Below are 13,246 nucleotides of genomic sequence, written 5' to 3'. Positions count from 1 at the left end.
GGCCTATGACAGGGCAGAATATAGCTTGGTGGGGAAACTAAACTGAATGCAGGGAGAAAGAAGGCAGAGTCAGGAAGACGACATGTAGCTGCCCAAGAGGCAAGTTGGGAGGTAACGAACCACGAGTCTTGTGGTAAAATATAAAATAACAGAAATGGGTTAACTTAAGATGTAAGAGCAGCTGGTCAAACCGTGTTGTAATTAATAATAATTAATAAAATGTTTGTGTGACTATTCGGGTCTGTGTAGCTGGGAAACTAAAGACCAGTCTCCTTTTATACTGTGAATGACTTAACTCTGATGGGTGGTTTTCAAAGCCTGTTTCTAAAAATGGCTGTTAATGGGTTTTTCTCAACACCAACCCTGCCTCCTCCTATTTCACCAAGCAGCAGCTGTGTTGCTATTTGCTGTCCCTGTGACCTCAAATGGTTTTACCAGTCAAAACAAATAGCTATGGGTGAGAAGAGATCAAAAATAAAACGAAAGAGATAAGAAAGGAGCGCCTGACAGGAGGGCTCAGCTTTCCGCCAGTCGTTTGTGCTCTGTCTCTTAGGTCATGTAGTGCAGAGAAAAATAGGAATACGGAAAGAGTTACAGTTGGGAGCAGGCTCATTCATCAGGGCGGACTCCGAGGAGTGGCAGCAAGAGCCACGCCAGCAGGTGCTTCAGTATGAAGTGCATGGTGATGATTAATATTCATGTATTTCCTTGGAAATGAAGACTATAACGTACTTCTGTGTATGTCAGCAAAGACTTGGTCCAAGGTGGTATTTTAGGATGGCAGGCAAAATGCTCCTTTTTTTTTTTTTTTTTTTTTTTTTTAAAAGGAGAGGGTATGGGTTAGATCCCTAGAAGTCATATAAAAATTTCAAGCACGTGGACGCACTTCTGTAATTCTAGTGCTAGCGAGGGAGAGACAGGAGCATCCCTGGGTTTCCTCTCTAGTTGGTCAGCCTGAACTAAGGAGCTCAAGGAGGGACCCTGCCTCAAAAAATCAGGGGTAGAATAACTGAGGAGGACACCAAGTGTCAACCTTGGCCTTCACACACATGTTCATATAGCTCCTTACACAAACACATGTATACAAGCGCACGCATGCGCGCGCGCACACACACACACACACACACACAGAGAGAGATTAAAGAAAAGAAAGAGACAGCTGTAGCTTGTGTCCCTGTCCACCGCTGACACCCTAGGCAGGATGAATGTGGACTCCTCTCCTCTAGAACTTCATCTGGAAAAGGATCAACAAGGCTAGAACAGTGTCTTCCCAAACACAAAGTTCCGAATACAATGGCCACTCACTATTTTTAAAAAATTCTCATCCTGAATCCTAACAGAGGGAAATGCCCACTTAAACACACTTGTACACACGCACACACACATTTTATCACCCACAGCAGAGTGTATGTAGACTCCTCGGATGGAACAATCCCCAAACTCTCGGTGTTAGCAAGGTAAGTTGGGCCAGCTGGGCCCAATTTATCTGAGTTTGAGGCAATATTTCGACTTTTATGTCTCTGAACTGACATCACAGACATTCTCTTACCTGTTGTCTTAATGTTATCATCTCCTGAGACTGGGAATGTTATAGCAACGAGGAAATAGAGATCCACCCAAATTTGAACTTTGAAAATTTGAATTTGTTTATAAAATGCTGCTTATCAGGTGCCCAAACATTGGGATCAAAGTTATAAGATTGCCCAGACTCAATTACCAGAACATCTACCTGAATGACACTTGAATTTCTACTTCTAGAGACATTTTTCCCTAAGTTTCTTTCAGACAAATGCCTAGCTTATGGGTACATAGGCTTCACAAAGTACAAAGAAATTATCAGTGAATGATCTCGCCTAGCCTGCCCCTTCCTTGACCCACTTCTCTTCCAGGAAGTCTGTTACGCCTCTGAGAACGGGTTTGCTGCTTTAGCCTTCCCCTCTTCTTCTGGGTTGAATTCTCTACACTGGCAGGGGCCAGGTCTTGACTCTTTCGGTATCTGTGGTGCACAGAGAGCGTGCATTGTGTTAGACATGCTAAAGATGAGGGCTACCTGAGAATTAACTGAAGGCGTACAATGCTCTTTAGATATGGTGTTTCCTTTAATCATTAAAACAACTTATCAAAAGGGTACTTTTTTTGGCATTTCCATCATAGATGAGGAAACGGTCTCAAATAAAAGATTTCCAAAGCCCCTGAATCTAGTAAACGGCAGTACTGGATTAGAATTGTATTCATCCATTTTTAATTGCTATACCTAAACACCTGGGCACATATAACTTTATGGAATTTTATTTGGGATCTAACATATGGGGGTCATATATGGCGGATTTCTTATTAAATTGGTCCTCAGGTAGCACGAGGCATCATGTGTCCAGAGACGTGTGTGTGTGCTTGCATGCACATGCAAGTATTTGTATCTGTACGTATCTGTTCATCTTCTTATGAAGACATCAGTTTTCCGTTCTGCGTGCTCCACCATGATGGTCTTATCTAATTCTAGTCACCCCCTCCCCAATGTCCCTAACTCTTGATATCACACGGAGTATGCTAAGTATACTGTGTGGTTTTGTGTGTTAACTTGACCCAAGTTAGAGTTATAGGAGGAAGGAGCCTGAGTTGAGAAAATGCTTTGGTGAGATCCAGCTGTAAGGCATTTTCTCTATTAGTGATCATGGAAGAGGGCCCAGCCCATGGTGGGTGGTGCCATCCTTGGGCTGCTGGTACTGGGTTCTATAAGAAGGTAGCCTGAGCAAGCCAGGAGAGGCAAGCCATTAGGTGGTTCCCCTCCATCAGCTCCTGCCTCGGGGCTCCTGCCCTGTCCTGACTTCCTTCAGTGATGAACAGAAACGCTGAATGTAAGCCAAACAAACCCTTTCCTCCTCAATTTGTCTTTTCGTCATGGTGTTTTGTCACAGTGATAGAGACCCTAACTAAGACACTATCTGCCCTCTAATATAATAATTAGATTTCATCATATGACTCCTCGAGGAATGTACTCACATCACATTGGAAAGCATGGCATTTTCTGGTCCCAAGTCTCCCAGATTTCTGTTCTGTGCTCTTTTGCCCAGTACCTGGTTACAGCACTACTTCCTGATGTAAGAACATAACCAATTCTAGCTGATTGTTTCCTTTACCACCTTGAGCCCGTTGCTAGTCACGGCACTGAGTCCAGTGCCTCTGCATCTGTCCCGGAGACAAATGATCTCATCATAAAGATGGTGTCAAAGTCTCCAAGTCCCATGGACAGATGTAAAAATCATTTAGATTTTTGTATCAAGTTTCTCACTAATTTTTTTCTCAGAAAAGCTGAAAAGGAGAAGTTGCTGTATTATTTGCGTTTATTCTAGCTGTTCCCAATCTGCTGAGGTAGAGGGAATGGGATTTAAGCGGTGTTTATAGTGTGTGCTATGCATGTCATATCTTGGATCTACATATAATGCGAATTATGGAGACCGGCACATGACTAGTAAGCGAACACTGAGACCAGTTGGAAAAGAGGCAGGACTGCCTACACACCCTAAATGCAGAAAGAATGCAGAGGATGGACAATGGTGTCAGAGTGGCCCTAAGAAGGAAAGAGGTGTGGCAGAAGAGATGCTGAGTCCTGAAGCGTGCTGAAGGTTTTGGTAATTGGCCTGATGTAAATGGTACTTCCATCTTGTGCAGCGTGAAGGCGTCAACAACTGACAAGGAAACGAATAAGTGCAAAGGCCATATCCAAGCGCTGGAGACATTAACTCTGTTTGTCAAATCAGAGATTTTAAAACTGTCAGTTTTGATGTGAAATGTCCCCTGCGGGCTCATGTATCTGAACACTTGATCTCTGGCTGGTGGGGTCTAAGAGGTGAGGCCTCAGTGGAGAAAGTGGGTCATAGTGGATAATTCTTGAGTCATGGCCAGGCTCCACTTCCTGTTCTCTCCTGTTCCTGAATATGGATCCAATGTGACTGGCTGCCCCCTGCTCATTTGCCACTCCTTCCTTGTGGTGACAGTGAGGGACTACATCCCCTTGAATTGTAAGACCAAATAGACCCTTCTTTCATTAAGCTGTTTCTGGCTGGGTGTTTTATTATAGCAGGGAGGAAAACAGCTGATACATAATGTCGCACAGTTCTCTTGAAATAGGGCCCATTATAGGCTCCGCAGTGTCTGTCTATTCCATCCTGACAGTAATGCGTTGCCAGCCTCTTAGGGTCTCGTTTAACTGGCTTACCCTCCATCACCTTCACCGGCCAACTCTGAGGCGTCTCTCACACCAGCCCCCAAAACGCTGCCACGAGAGCACTGCTGCACCCCCTTTCACACTCTGTACAGATGCCCCCCTTACCCAGCCGACTGAAACTGTCTACGAGTCCTCCCTGCTCCTCACCCGCCCCTGTCTTATCCTGTAAACTCTACAAAGGCAGAAGAAGAAGGACTGTATTTACCATGACTTCCTCACTGTTTAAACTGGAAATAGGACTCATAAAGTGGCTAATGTGAATCTAATATGTAGAAATTAAGTTTGAGTAGAAAGACAACTATCACATGTATTCACTCATAAGTGGTTTTTGAACATAAAGCAAAGAAACCAGCCCACAAATCACAACCCCAGAGAACCTAGACAACAATGAGGACTCTAAGAGAGACAAACATGGATCTAATCTACATGGGAAATAGAAAAAGACAAGATCTCCCAAGTAAACTGAGCATGGGGACCTTGGGGGAGGCTTCAAGGGGAGGGGAGAGGCAGGAAGGGGAGCAGAGAAAAATGTAGAGCTCAATAAAAATTTTAAAAAAGTGAGTATGAGTAGAATTACATCCCTTGAAGAGTGGAAGACATTTAGTGCTATTTAAAGTCCCCTCCAACTTCAGGATTCCCTATTTCGAACCAGACAAATAGCAGCAATAACAACCTAGTGGCCACACAAGGGAACAAGAACTACTTTTGTTATTACCATGGGACGGTCGCAGCTCATCATCCCAAATAAGAGCGATCTTGGATGCTGGAAGACTGGTGCGCACGCTGGGTGCAGGTGACTGGTGCACACGCTGGGTGCAGGTGACTGGTGCACACGCTGGGTGCAGGTGACATTAGTGCACACGCTGGGTGCAGGTGACATTAGTGCACACACTGGGTGCAGGTGTCTGCCCTAAACTAGACAGTCTGGGTTTAAGCACCATTGTGCCGCACTGAGCAGAGAGTGTGGAGCAGTTCATTATCTGCCATTTCGTGCCTTTTCCTTCTTCTCTGTAATGTAAGAATAATAACAATGTATGCCTCAAAGGGTTGAGATAATGCAGTAAATGAGTTAATACCTATGAACAGCACTTGGAAGAATTCTGGGTACCATATGTCCCCTGAAACTGTTAACCGTTGTCATTGTTGTCTGGATCCTCTCCATGACAGTACTAAAGGAAAACTGGCATCTAAACTGGCATCCACAGGGAGAAGGGATAGGGACAATGAACCAAGTTGGAGTTGCCCTACAATGTCTGTCAGGTGGTTTCAGCCTCAAAGTCACTCAACAGATAGCTCTGAAGAGATACTAATTTGGGTGGGTGAGAAGGGCATCTTTCTATTTTGCAAAAGGATTCAATCGAGCCCGTTTTCTCCAGACTTCTATCCTGTAGAGAATGCGGTTAAGACAATTCATATGGATGCTCCGTAGTTCAGAAGAAAACAAAACCATCAAATGAGACAAAAATAAAACAAAAAAAACCAAAACAAAACAAAGCAATCTCGAGTTGCCAGCCATTCAGGTGTTTACTGAATTGTGCCTCCAGTTTCCACTCCTAGGAAAAGCAAACAGAGCTTTGATTTTCTTTTATTCAAGCCTTTCAAAAGCCGATGATCTTTCTATCAAAAACCCCTCTCCTCAAATGACTGGGTATATTTTCCTCTTTTCTCTGTCCTTGCGGGAAGAACCGTGTCTTATCCAGGCTGCCTGGCAACCCTCTGCGCACAGAATGAATGCGAGCTTTTAACCACTGACCCCAGCACCTCCACTTGTAGGATTTTCATCACGCAATCATAGAGTGTCCTTTGTGTTCTGCTCAGAAAGGCAGTCAAACGCCACCCCAAAGGACTGCCCGATGTACTTTCTCCACATCAAAGGGAAGGGATTGTGAGTAAGCCCTGTCTGCAAACACAAGTGCTCACATTGGTGTCCTGTAATGGCCGACAAGTCAGAAGGCCACTTTCCCACCATTGCGGCGTGACTGGCATTTAGAACACGGAGGGCGGATAATAAAAGAAACCTTGGGTGGAAGTGGCAAAAATGTCATCAAATAAACCAATCAGATCATAAACCTCAGAGGGTGCCAAGGGCAACCAAGAGAAACTGACATAGGGAAACTAGAGATGATCTTGAAAACATGACCAAAGAAACTTTATATCTAGCCAAGACTTAGAACCTTTTAAGACGCCAGCTGGCCCAGGTCGGAGGCAGACAGCACATATTTCTGTAAAGGGTGTGCCAGCCATGCGGCTGCTTACATAATCTAGATATTGCCGTTGACAACTACTTTTAATGCTGGCAGCAGAAGATAGCTAATTATAAAAGACTGAAATGAGACCACCACTGAGAGAGAGGTTTCCACTCATAAATTCCACATGCATCAACTTCTAAAAGTTAAGCTGAACATTGTCCACTCAGGTCTAGAAACTTTGCCTCAATAGAAACCATTGAAACGATAATGGGACATTAAGGAATTAACACAGAGAAAAGATAAGATTCTTAATATACCTCTATTACAAAACAGGCATTTTCAGGCGATTACCTCCCAGCCATTTTCCAGACTTGTGTGTTTCTCATAGCAACAGCCATGGCTATAGAGTCGACTTAGCATTGTGCATTGTTGGCAATGGGTTCTGAAGTCTTCAGGATGAATATACAGATGCCCATTTAGCGCATGTTCTATGTTCTCTAGAGAATCAGTCACCTATTTATAGCCACTTGCTTATGAGAAAACACTTTACAAATCGGCTTCAGGTTCCAGGAACAGTCAAGCTCTTTCCAGAGCCTCTGGCACCTGCCCCATACTTTTTCCATTTTCAGGTATTCAGAAATGAGGCTCTGCCTGCTATGGTGCCCTTGAACCCCCATCCTCCACTTTTGAGGCGTTAGACCAGTGGTTCTTATTAATGCTGTGACCCTTTAATAGAGTTCCCCATGTTCTGGTGACTCCCCTCCCCCGACACACACCATAAGATGATTTCACTGCTACGTCATAACTGTAATTTTGCAACTCTTATGAATTGTAATGCAAATATTTGAAAGGCAGGCTATCTGAGGTGCAGCCCCCAAAGCGGTCATGACCTACAGGTCTGAGAACCAGTGCCTCAGAGCTTTCGTTCCTGCGTGAATCCCTCTGCCTCCCCTGCCTGTCTCAGCAGCAATTGAAGCTCTAGGGCATCAGAAGAGGAGGATGAGGATTCAAGGACACTGGAGGTACTGACTGAAGCTGGATCTCCTTTCTCTGATCCACGGATGCGGGGAGGGGCATGCGCTGAAGAAGGGCCCTTTGGTAGAAAGAGAGATGAAGGAAAAGGAGGAATTTAGGGTACCTGGCAGAAGTCGCTCTGAATGATTCATCTAGTTTGTAGCCATCTTGGCAGAAGCAATATAACCAGAACTTCTAAAGTGGGATGCTATATCTCTTCCTTGGGGTGTTAAGATTATGGAGACAAGGGATTCCTAGGAATTAGAACTTTCTAAGAGGTCTCATTCTGAGAAAGGAAAAATTTGCGGTCCTGGTGCCAGCCAGAAGGGTGCTCATCTCCCGGCAAGAGATTTTACCTGGTGTTGACCATTTGCAGGGCAGACCAAGGACCAGGGGACAATGATGTGTCTGTGATGGGCCAAGGATAAACAGGACCACACCTCACCCAGGGCTGCTGAGTTACACTTTTGCTCTCTTTCTAAACGCCAGTATCAGGAGCATGGATCAGAAGGTTCCACTGGATCTATTCATTTGTTCCTCCGCCCCGTGTAGCCATAGTGGATAAACACCTCTTCTCTGATTTTCACCATTACTTGCATCTTTTATTGGCCTTCTGGGTAGGTAGGCTCTCTTGTTATGCTGGCAGTGATCAAGTTTGATGCTAACAAATGTGGTAACAATTTGACTCCTTCCTTCATCCTGTCTACTTAACTGTGAGTTAAATACCAGAGCTATATCAGCCCCAAATCCTTGAAGCAAAGGAGGGCTAAATCTAAGCTGAATAGTAGAATGGTTGTCTAGCTTACAGCAGCTAACCATGATGAGATATGTAGGAACAAAGTTGGCATTAGTGGGGATGTAGAGAAACAGACTTTAGAAGGTGAGAAAAAATTGACAGACTAAAAGAATGATAGTTTCAGATCAATATTTTCTGACAAGTTCCCAAAATATCCTCTTTTGCATAGTGGAGAATTTTTAACTAAAGCACTGGTGCTCAGCCAGACAATTCCCCAGTCCTGTTCTGTTAGAGCTAAGTGTATACATTACCAATTTCCAGTCAAGTGGTTGGACTAGAAGTGATAATTAAGTCTTCTCAACAGTGCCCTTAAAAGCAGTATTTCCTCTTACCCTTGGAGTCTGTGGAGTTAAAGATATGGCTGGAGTCACCATATTGCACCATCAAACGTAAAAAGCCCAGTGAAGACTACTGAGCAAGAAGATCAAGCTTCCTGCCAACTCGCAAACTCTCTCCCAGACTCGTTTATCTGATTTGTAATTCTATCTGGTTTAAGTCCCCGTATTTGCAGCTCATTTTTGTCAGACTGGCCTGACCTAGTCTAACTAGTACAAATGCTTTTTGCTGTTCTAAGCACATAGCCTTAACATTTCTCAGCTGTTTCAGCACCTAATCACAGCAGGCCCATGAAGACAGGGCAGTATTCGATAGGGAAAGGCTGACTTTCAAACTGTTTTTTTTTTTTCTCATTTCGTCTGGAAATACTCAAACAGTATTTGAGTTTCTATTTCCTGTACCAGCAAGCCAGAGACTTAGGTCTAGGGCAAACTGCACATGAACTCATGTCTAGTTAGTGATCCACTGTTTCTCTTTCAATCCCGAAGCCTGATTCTCTCTTATATCTGACACTGAGGTCTCAGGAAAACATATTATTCACGTCACCCATAAGCCTCTGCTTCTCTATTCGACCCAGTCAGCATCTCCTGAATGTGGATGAAGCAAGTCTGTGAGGAGATAATTCCCTCATTCAAGGGGACAGAAATGGAACACACAGAACGATGGATGCAGAGCAAGAGCTGGATTGTGAGATCCCCAAGAAGCTTCTCTAGAGTAGTGCATTCTAGACCCAGGCGCACCAAACACTGTCAGTCTTGGCTCTCAAAGAGCTTGCCTGCTAGAAAAACAGTCCGCCCACAGACCTGCCCGCTGACCACGGCACGAAGGACCTTTCGAAGATTCGCATCTTATTGTTTTGTTTTGCTGATTTTTTTTTTCCACTCTGGGAACCTTGTTGCTTGTCTAACCTTATCACAATTGTCCCATCTGGCTGAGAGAAATCCTGAAGCTTTCCCTGGAGACACCAGAGTCACCAGAGGGGAACAGAAGGGGTTTATGAGCAGCTCCCCGGAAGTCTGCTTCTTCACTGCAGAAGAGGGATACCCCTGGCCCTGAGCAGCATTCCGGATATCCTCCACATCTTTAACCAGTGTCAAGCATCTTCAAATATGCATGTAACTTTATGAAAATGACAGGCCGCATGCATTTATGAATAACATTCCATCTTTGGTACTTGGGAAGGCAAGTCACTCGGACAACTTACATAGGGGACTCGAATGTTTTTAGGGGTCCAAAACCCAGGACAAACAACATTATTTTCTCAGCTACTTATGAAGCAATAACTTCTTGTTGGTAATGTACACATACATCTAAAGCAATTGTTATAATAACTGAAGCCTATGGTAGTAATATATTACTTTGCTCGCCAGAATTCTGTCTCATATCTTATGACATATACAAGTTTATGTATATGTATCTCTTCTATTCTAAGGTAATTGGGGTATTATGGTGTAGAAATGAGCCTTGTGGAGGCTCCAACTGGCTTAAGTTACTGGTTGTTGTCTTGGAGATAGGAGGGAAATCCAAGCAGAATCTGTACGTAGAAGTGGCCTACTCCGACTTCACATAAGGTCTGCTGTTGAAGCTGACATTGCAGAGCCAGGGTCGAGCAGAGCACGGCTGCACCATTCGGGAGTCCCCTCGGAGACTCCCTCAAGTCTTACCTGCAGCCCGTCCTTTAGGTTTCGTTTCTGTAAAGTAACTTTCTGATCGTCTAAAGTGGTTTACAGCCGGGCAGTGGTGGCGCACACCTTTAATCCCAGCACTCGGGAGGCAGAGGCAGGCGGATCTCTGTGAGTTCGAGGCCAGCCTGGTCTACAAGAGCTAGTTCCAGGACAGGAACCAAAGAGCTACGGAGAAACCCTGTCTCGAAAATCAAAAAAAAAAAAAAAAAAAAAAAAAAAACCTCATAAAGTGGTTTACACCTTCTAACACAACCAACGCAATGCAGACTGATGTAAATACCTTCTGTTCTTAGGAAAGGAGCCATGTTCAGAAAAACCAAAGTCTCTTTGGAGAGCAGGGGGTCAGTAGGACAGGCAAAGACTGAGCCAAAAATTACTTTTTTCCCCTTAGTTTCTACTAACACTGCAGGAAAAACCCATAGCGTGGCATGATTGGCCCCACCCCTTAAAAATCACATTTTCCATACAGGTTGCCTCATTTGAATTTCACCATCCTGAATCACAGAAACTTAACTTTTTTTTTTTTTTGAGTACTTCATACATGAGGATCATTACAATTTTATTTGCAGTAATTGTTTAGCCAGTTCTCCGGAATTATAGTTTAAAATAGTACTTCAAATCTTGTGGTTTTCAAAATTTTCACACTAAGCCAGTGGGGTTGGAATGCCGATCTAGCATCCGTTTTAGGCTGAAGAAAGTTGAGCCTCCTAGTTAAAAGTGAAGAGGTGGGGGTGGGGACTGGCGCTAGTCTTGGTTTCTGGGCTCCTGTCCATCACAATCCTCCCAACCAAAGATACAAACTCTTTCCCGGAAGAAGAGCGTGTGCGTATTTCTAGGTTAATACTCAAGTGTTTGCAGTGGGCTGAACATGGAAGCATTAGAGATCTGAGTTTGGTCACCTTGGTCAAGCCCCCTTGGTTGTATATCCTGCTCTAGGACCGGTTTGAACGCAGTTCTCGGATGTTCCTTCCAGTCCTAAAATGTTCTATAATTCTAGACCTTTCTTCCAGATTTGCGTTCCCAAATAATCATCATAATAACCTTGACTGAATCTTCCTATCTCACTGGTGCCAGAGTGTGTGCTAAGATCTGTGCCTCTATTTTCCTTGTAAGCCGTGCAATTTTCCCAAGAAATCTTTCTCTAACAGATGCAGAAACTTTAATTCCCGGGGTCAAAGGAACTGTCTTCAAGATCTACTGGCAGTCTGACTCTAGGTCAGAGAGACCTTCGTACCTTCGTGGACCTTCAGTGGGTCTGTATTGGTTTCGCTGAAGAAATTAATGTCCGCATAAACTATCACTGACATGGAGAGCGGAAGGGGACAGAAAAAAACCAAAACAAATAAAGCAATCTCTGCTAGGCAAAACCAGAAGGGCCATGGAAGGACGCCAGAGGCTTCTTCCCAGGCCCAGGGGGGCGGGGCGTCCTTCCCTCCAGTCACAGGATCCGATGTCCTACCCTTCCAGACCCGGACCATTACCTTGTTGAGATGAGGGTTCCTGGTGACATCGTATCCGCGTTTCTTCAGGGGCACTGGGCGAGGTGGGCCGGACTTGGAGTGGCAGCCCTGGGCGGGCACGGAGGGTGCCTGGCGCCGGAGGGTGCCGCAGGCCATGCGTGGCAGGGAGGTCAGCCGCGGGCCAGTAACCAGCGCGGCGCCCATGGTCCTGGCGCAGATCTGGAACCAGAGAGACCAAGGTCAGGGGTGCCCTCTAACCAAGCCAGGTCCTGCGCGCCAGCAGAGCGCGGGGGCCTGAGTCAGGATTCCTATTCTTGGAGAGGCAGGGGGCTCCCAAAGGGCTCAAGGGGCGAGCCTCCGCCCCTCCTCCGAGGCCACCTGCTCCAGGTTCGGTTGCGATGCTCCAAGCCTCACCGGGCACCCAGCAAAGCGAAAGCAAGCTCAGAAAGCAGATCCTGTGCCGATGACAGCGGGTGCCATCCCCGCCCCCATGCAGAAGAATGGTCGACTGCGCGCTCCGAGGGGTCCCCGCATTCTCCTTGGTTCCTTCTTCCTCCGCTCACCTGTCTAATTAAAACCTATGCAGTCCCACTGCGGGCAGGTGGGGCAAGGTGCGCTAGTCCGCTGTCACTCTCCCGTCAAAGGCTGCACCGCACAGGCGGCGTGAGCTGGTGGCACAGGCAGCGTGAGCTGGCGGTACTGGTGCGTTCAGGAAAAGCAGTCCCCAAACCTTCCCTGGTGGCACCAGACTTCCCTTGACGATGCGCGTGCGGCTCTTCCTAACAAGACAAGATGAAGCTGGGTTTCTTTCCACCTTAGAGCGTTTGCACATTTTCTCCCTGGTATTTTTTCATCCAGAGAGGACTAAATCGCAGTGTTGGGTGAGCGCATAAGGATTGGTATTCCCTCTTCTGCTTCCACCTTTTGAGCAAGATCCTGAACAAGGATGCTCTCCGATCTAATAACCATAAGCTTCATGTGGCTGTAAGTTTTCAATACATTCCTCTAAATAAAATACAGTTTACAACCCATTCCTCAGTCATGGTAAGCACCTTGTTGGCAGTTGAGAGCCCGGGTGTTTGTGCACATATGCAAGTCGCTTGCAGCTTTGCAGAAAGTCGCTCCATCCCTAAGTGGGCTCCTAGGAAGCTCATGCTGCCAGCGGCCACAGATGTTAAAGTCACACCTGCACCTTGATGTCCCCCTGTCCCTGAATTTAAATGTGTACTTCCTCCCCACAGTAGTCAGGAGAGTCCTTCCACAGGCAGTATTTCACTGCGTGTGAGCTAACATCCACGTCTTCAGGAGGCCTTTTGGTTAACCACAGGCTGGCTCCTGCCAACTTCTCACGTTCATTCTGCTCCCCTCTGTGTTGCCCTTTAGGTCCCCTGTTCCTTGCTTTGTTTCTCCACCTTCCTCAGATCCCAGCCTTTTCCTGAGGGCCTTTGCGGCTGCTATTGCTTTATGGGGAATGACATCCTCCGACCTTCCAAAGACCTTGCAATCTCATCTCTCAGGTTGCCCCTAATTTGTCAACTTGG

The 13,246-nt window shown here is 45.7% G+C and overlaps 1 protein-coding gene across 2 annotated transcripts in view; it reads right to left on the bottom strand.

Moving 5' to 3' along the window:
* Me3 (malic enzyme 3) overlaps window positions 1-12,433 on the bottom strand; it is a 154,517-nt gene extending 142,084 nt beyond the window's left edge. Inside the window, exons 1-2 of one of the 2 annotated variants that reach the window (XM_057756483.1) lie at window positions 12,269-12,433; window positions 11,727-11,924 (exon numbers count right to left, since the gene is read on the bottom strand). In XM_057756483.1, coding sequence (XP_057612466.1) covers window positions 11,727-11,909 — 183 coding nt within the window. In that variant the 5' untranslated portion in view covers window positions 11,910-11,924; window positions 12,269-12,433. Of the gene's footprint in view, window positions 1-11,726; window positions 12,236-12,268 lie in introns of those variants that run through there. The other variant, XM_057756484.1, reaches the window with a different exon arrangement.
* Between the last annotated feature and the right edge of the window lie 813 nt (window positions 12,434-13,246).

This window comes from Chionomys nivalis, chromosome 23 (assembly GCF_950005125.1).
Source record: "Chionomys nivalis chromosome 23, mChiNiv1.1, whole genome shotgun sequence".
Classification (NCBI taxonomy): Eukaryota; Metazoa; Chordata; class Mammalia; order Rodentia; family Cricetidae; genus Chionomys; species Chionomys nivalis.
This window is presented reverse-complemented; position numbering and strand designations above follow the sequence as displayed.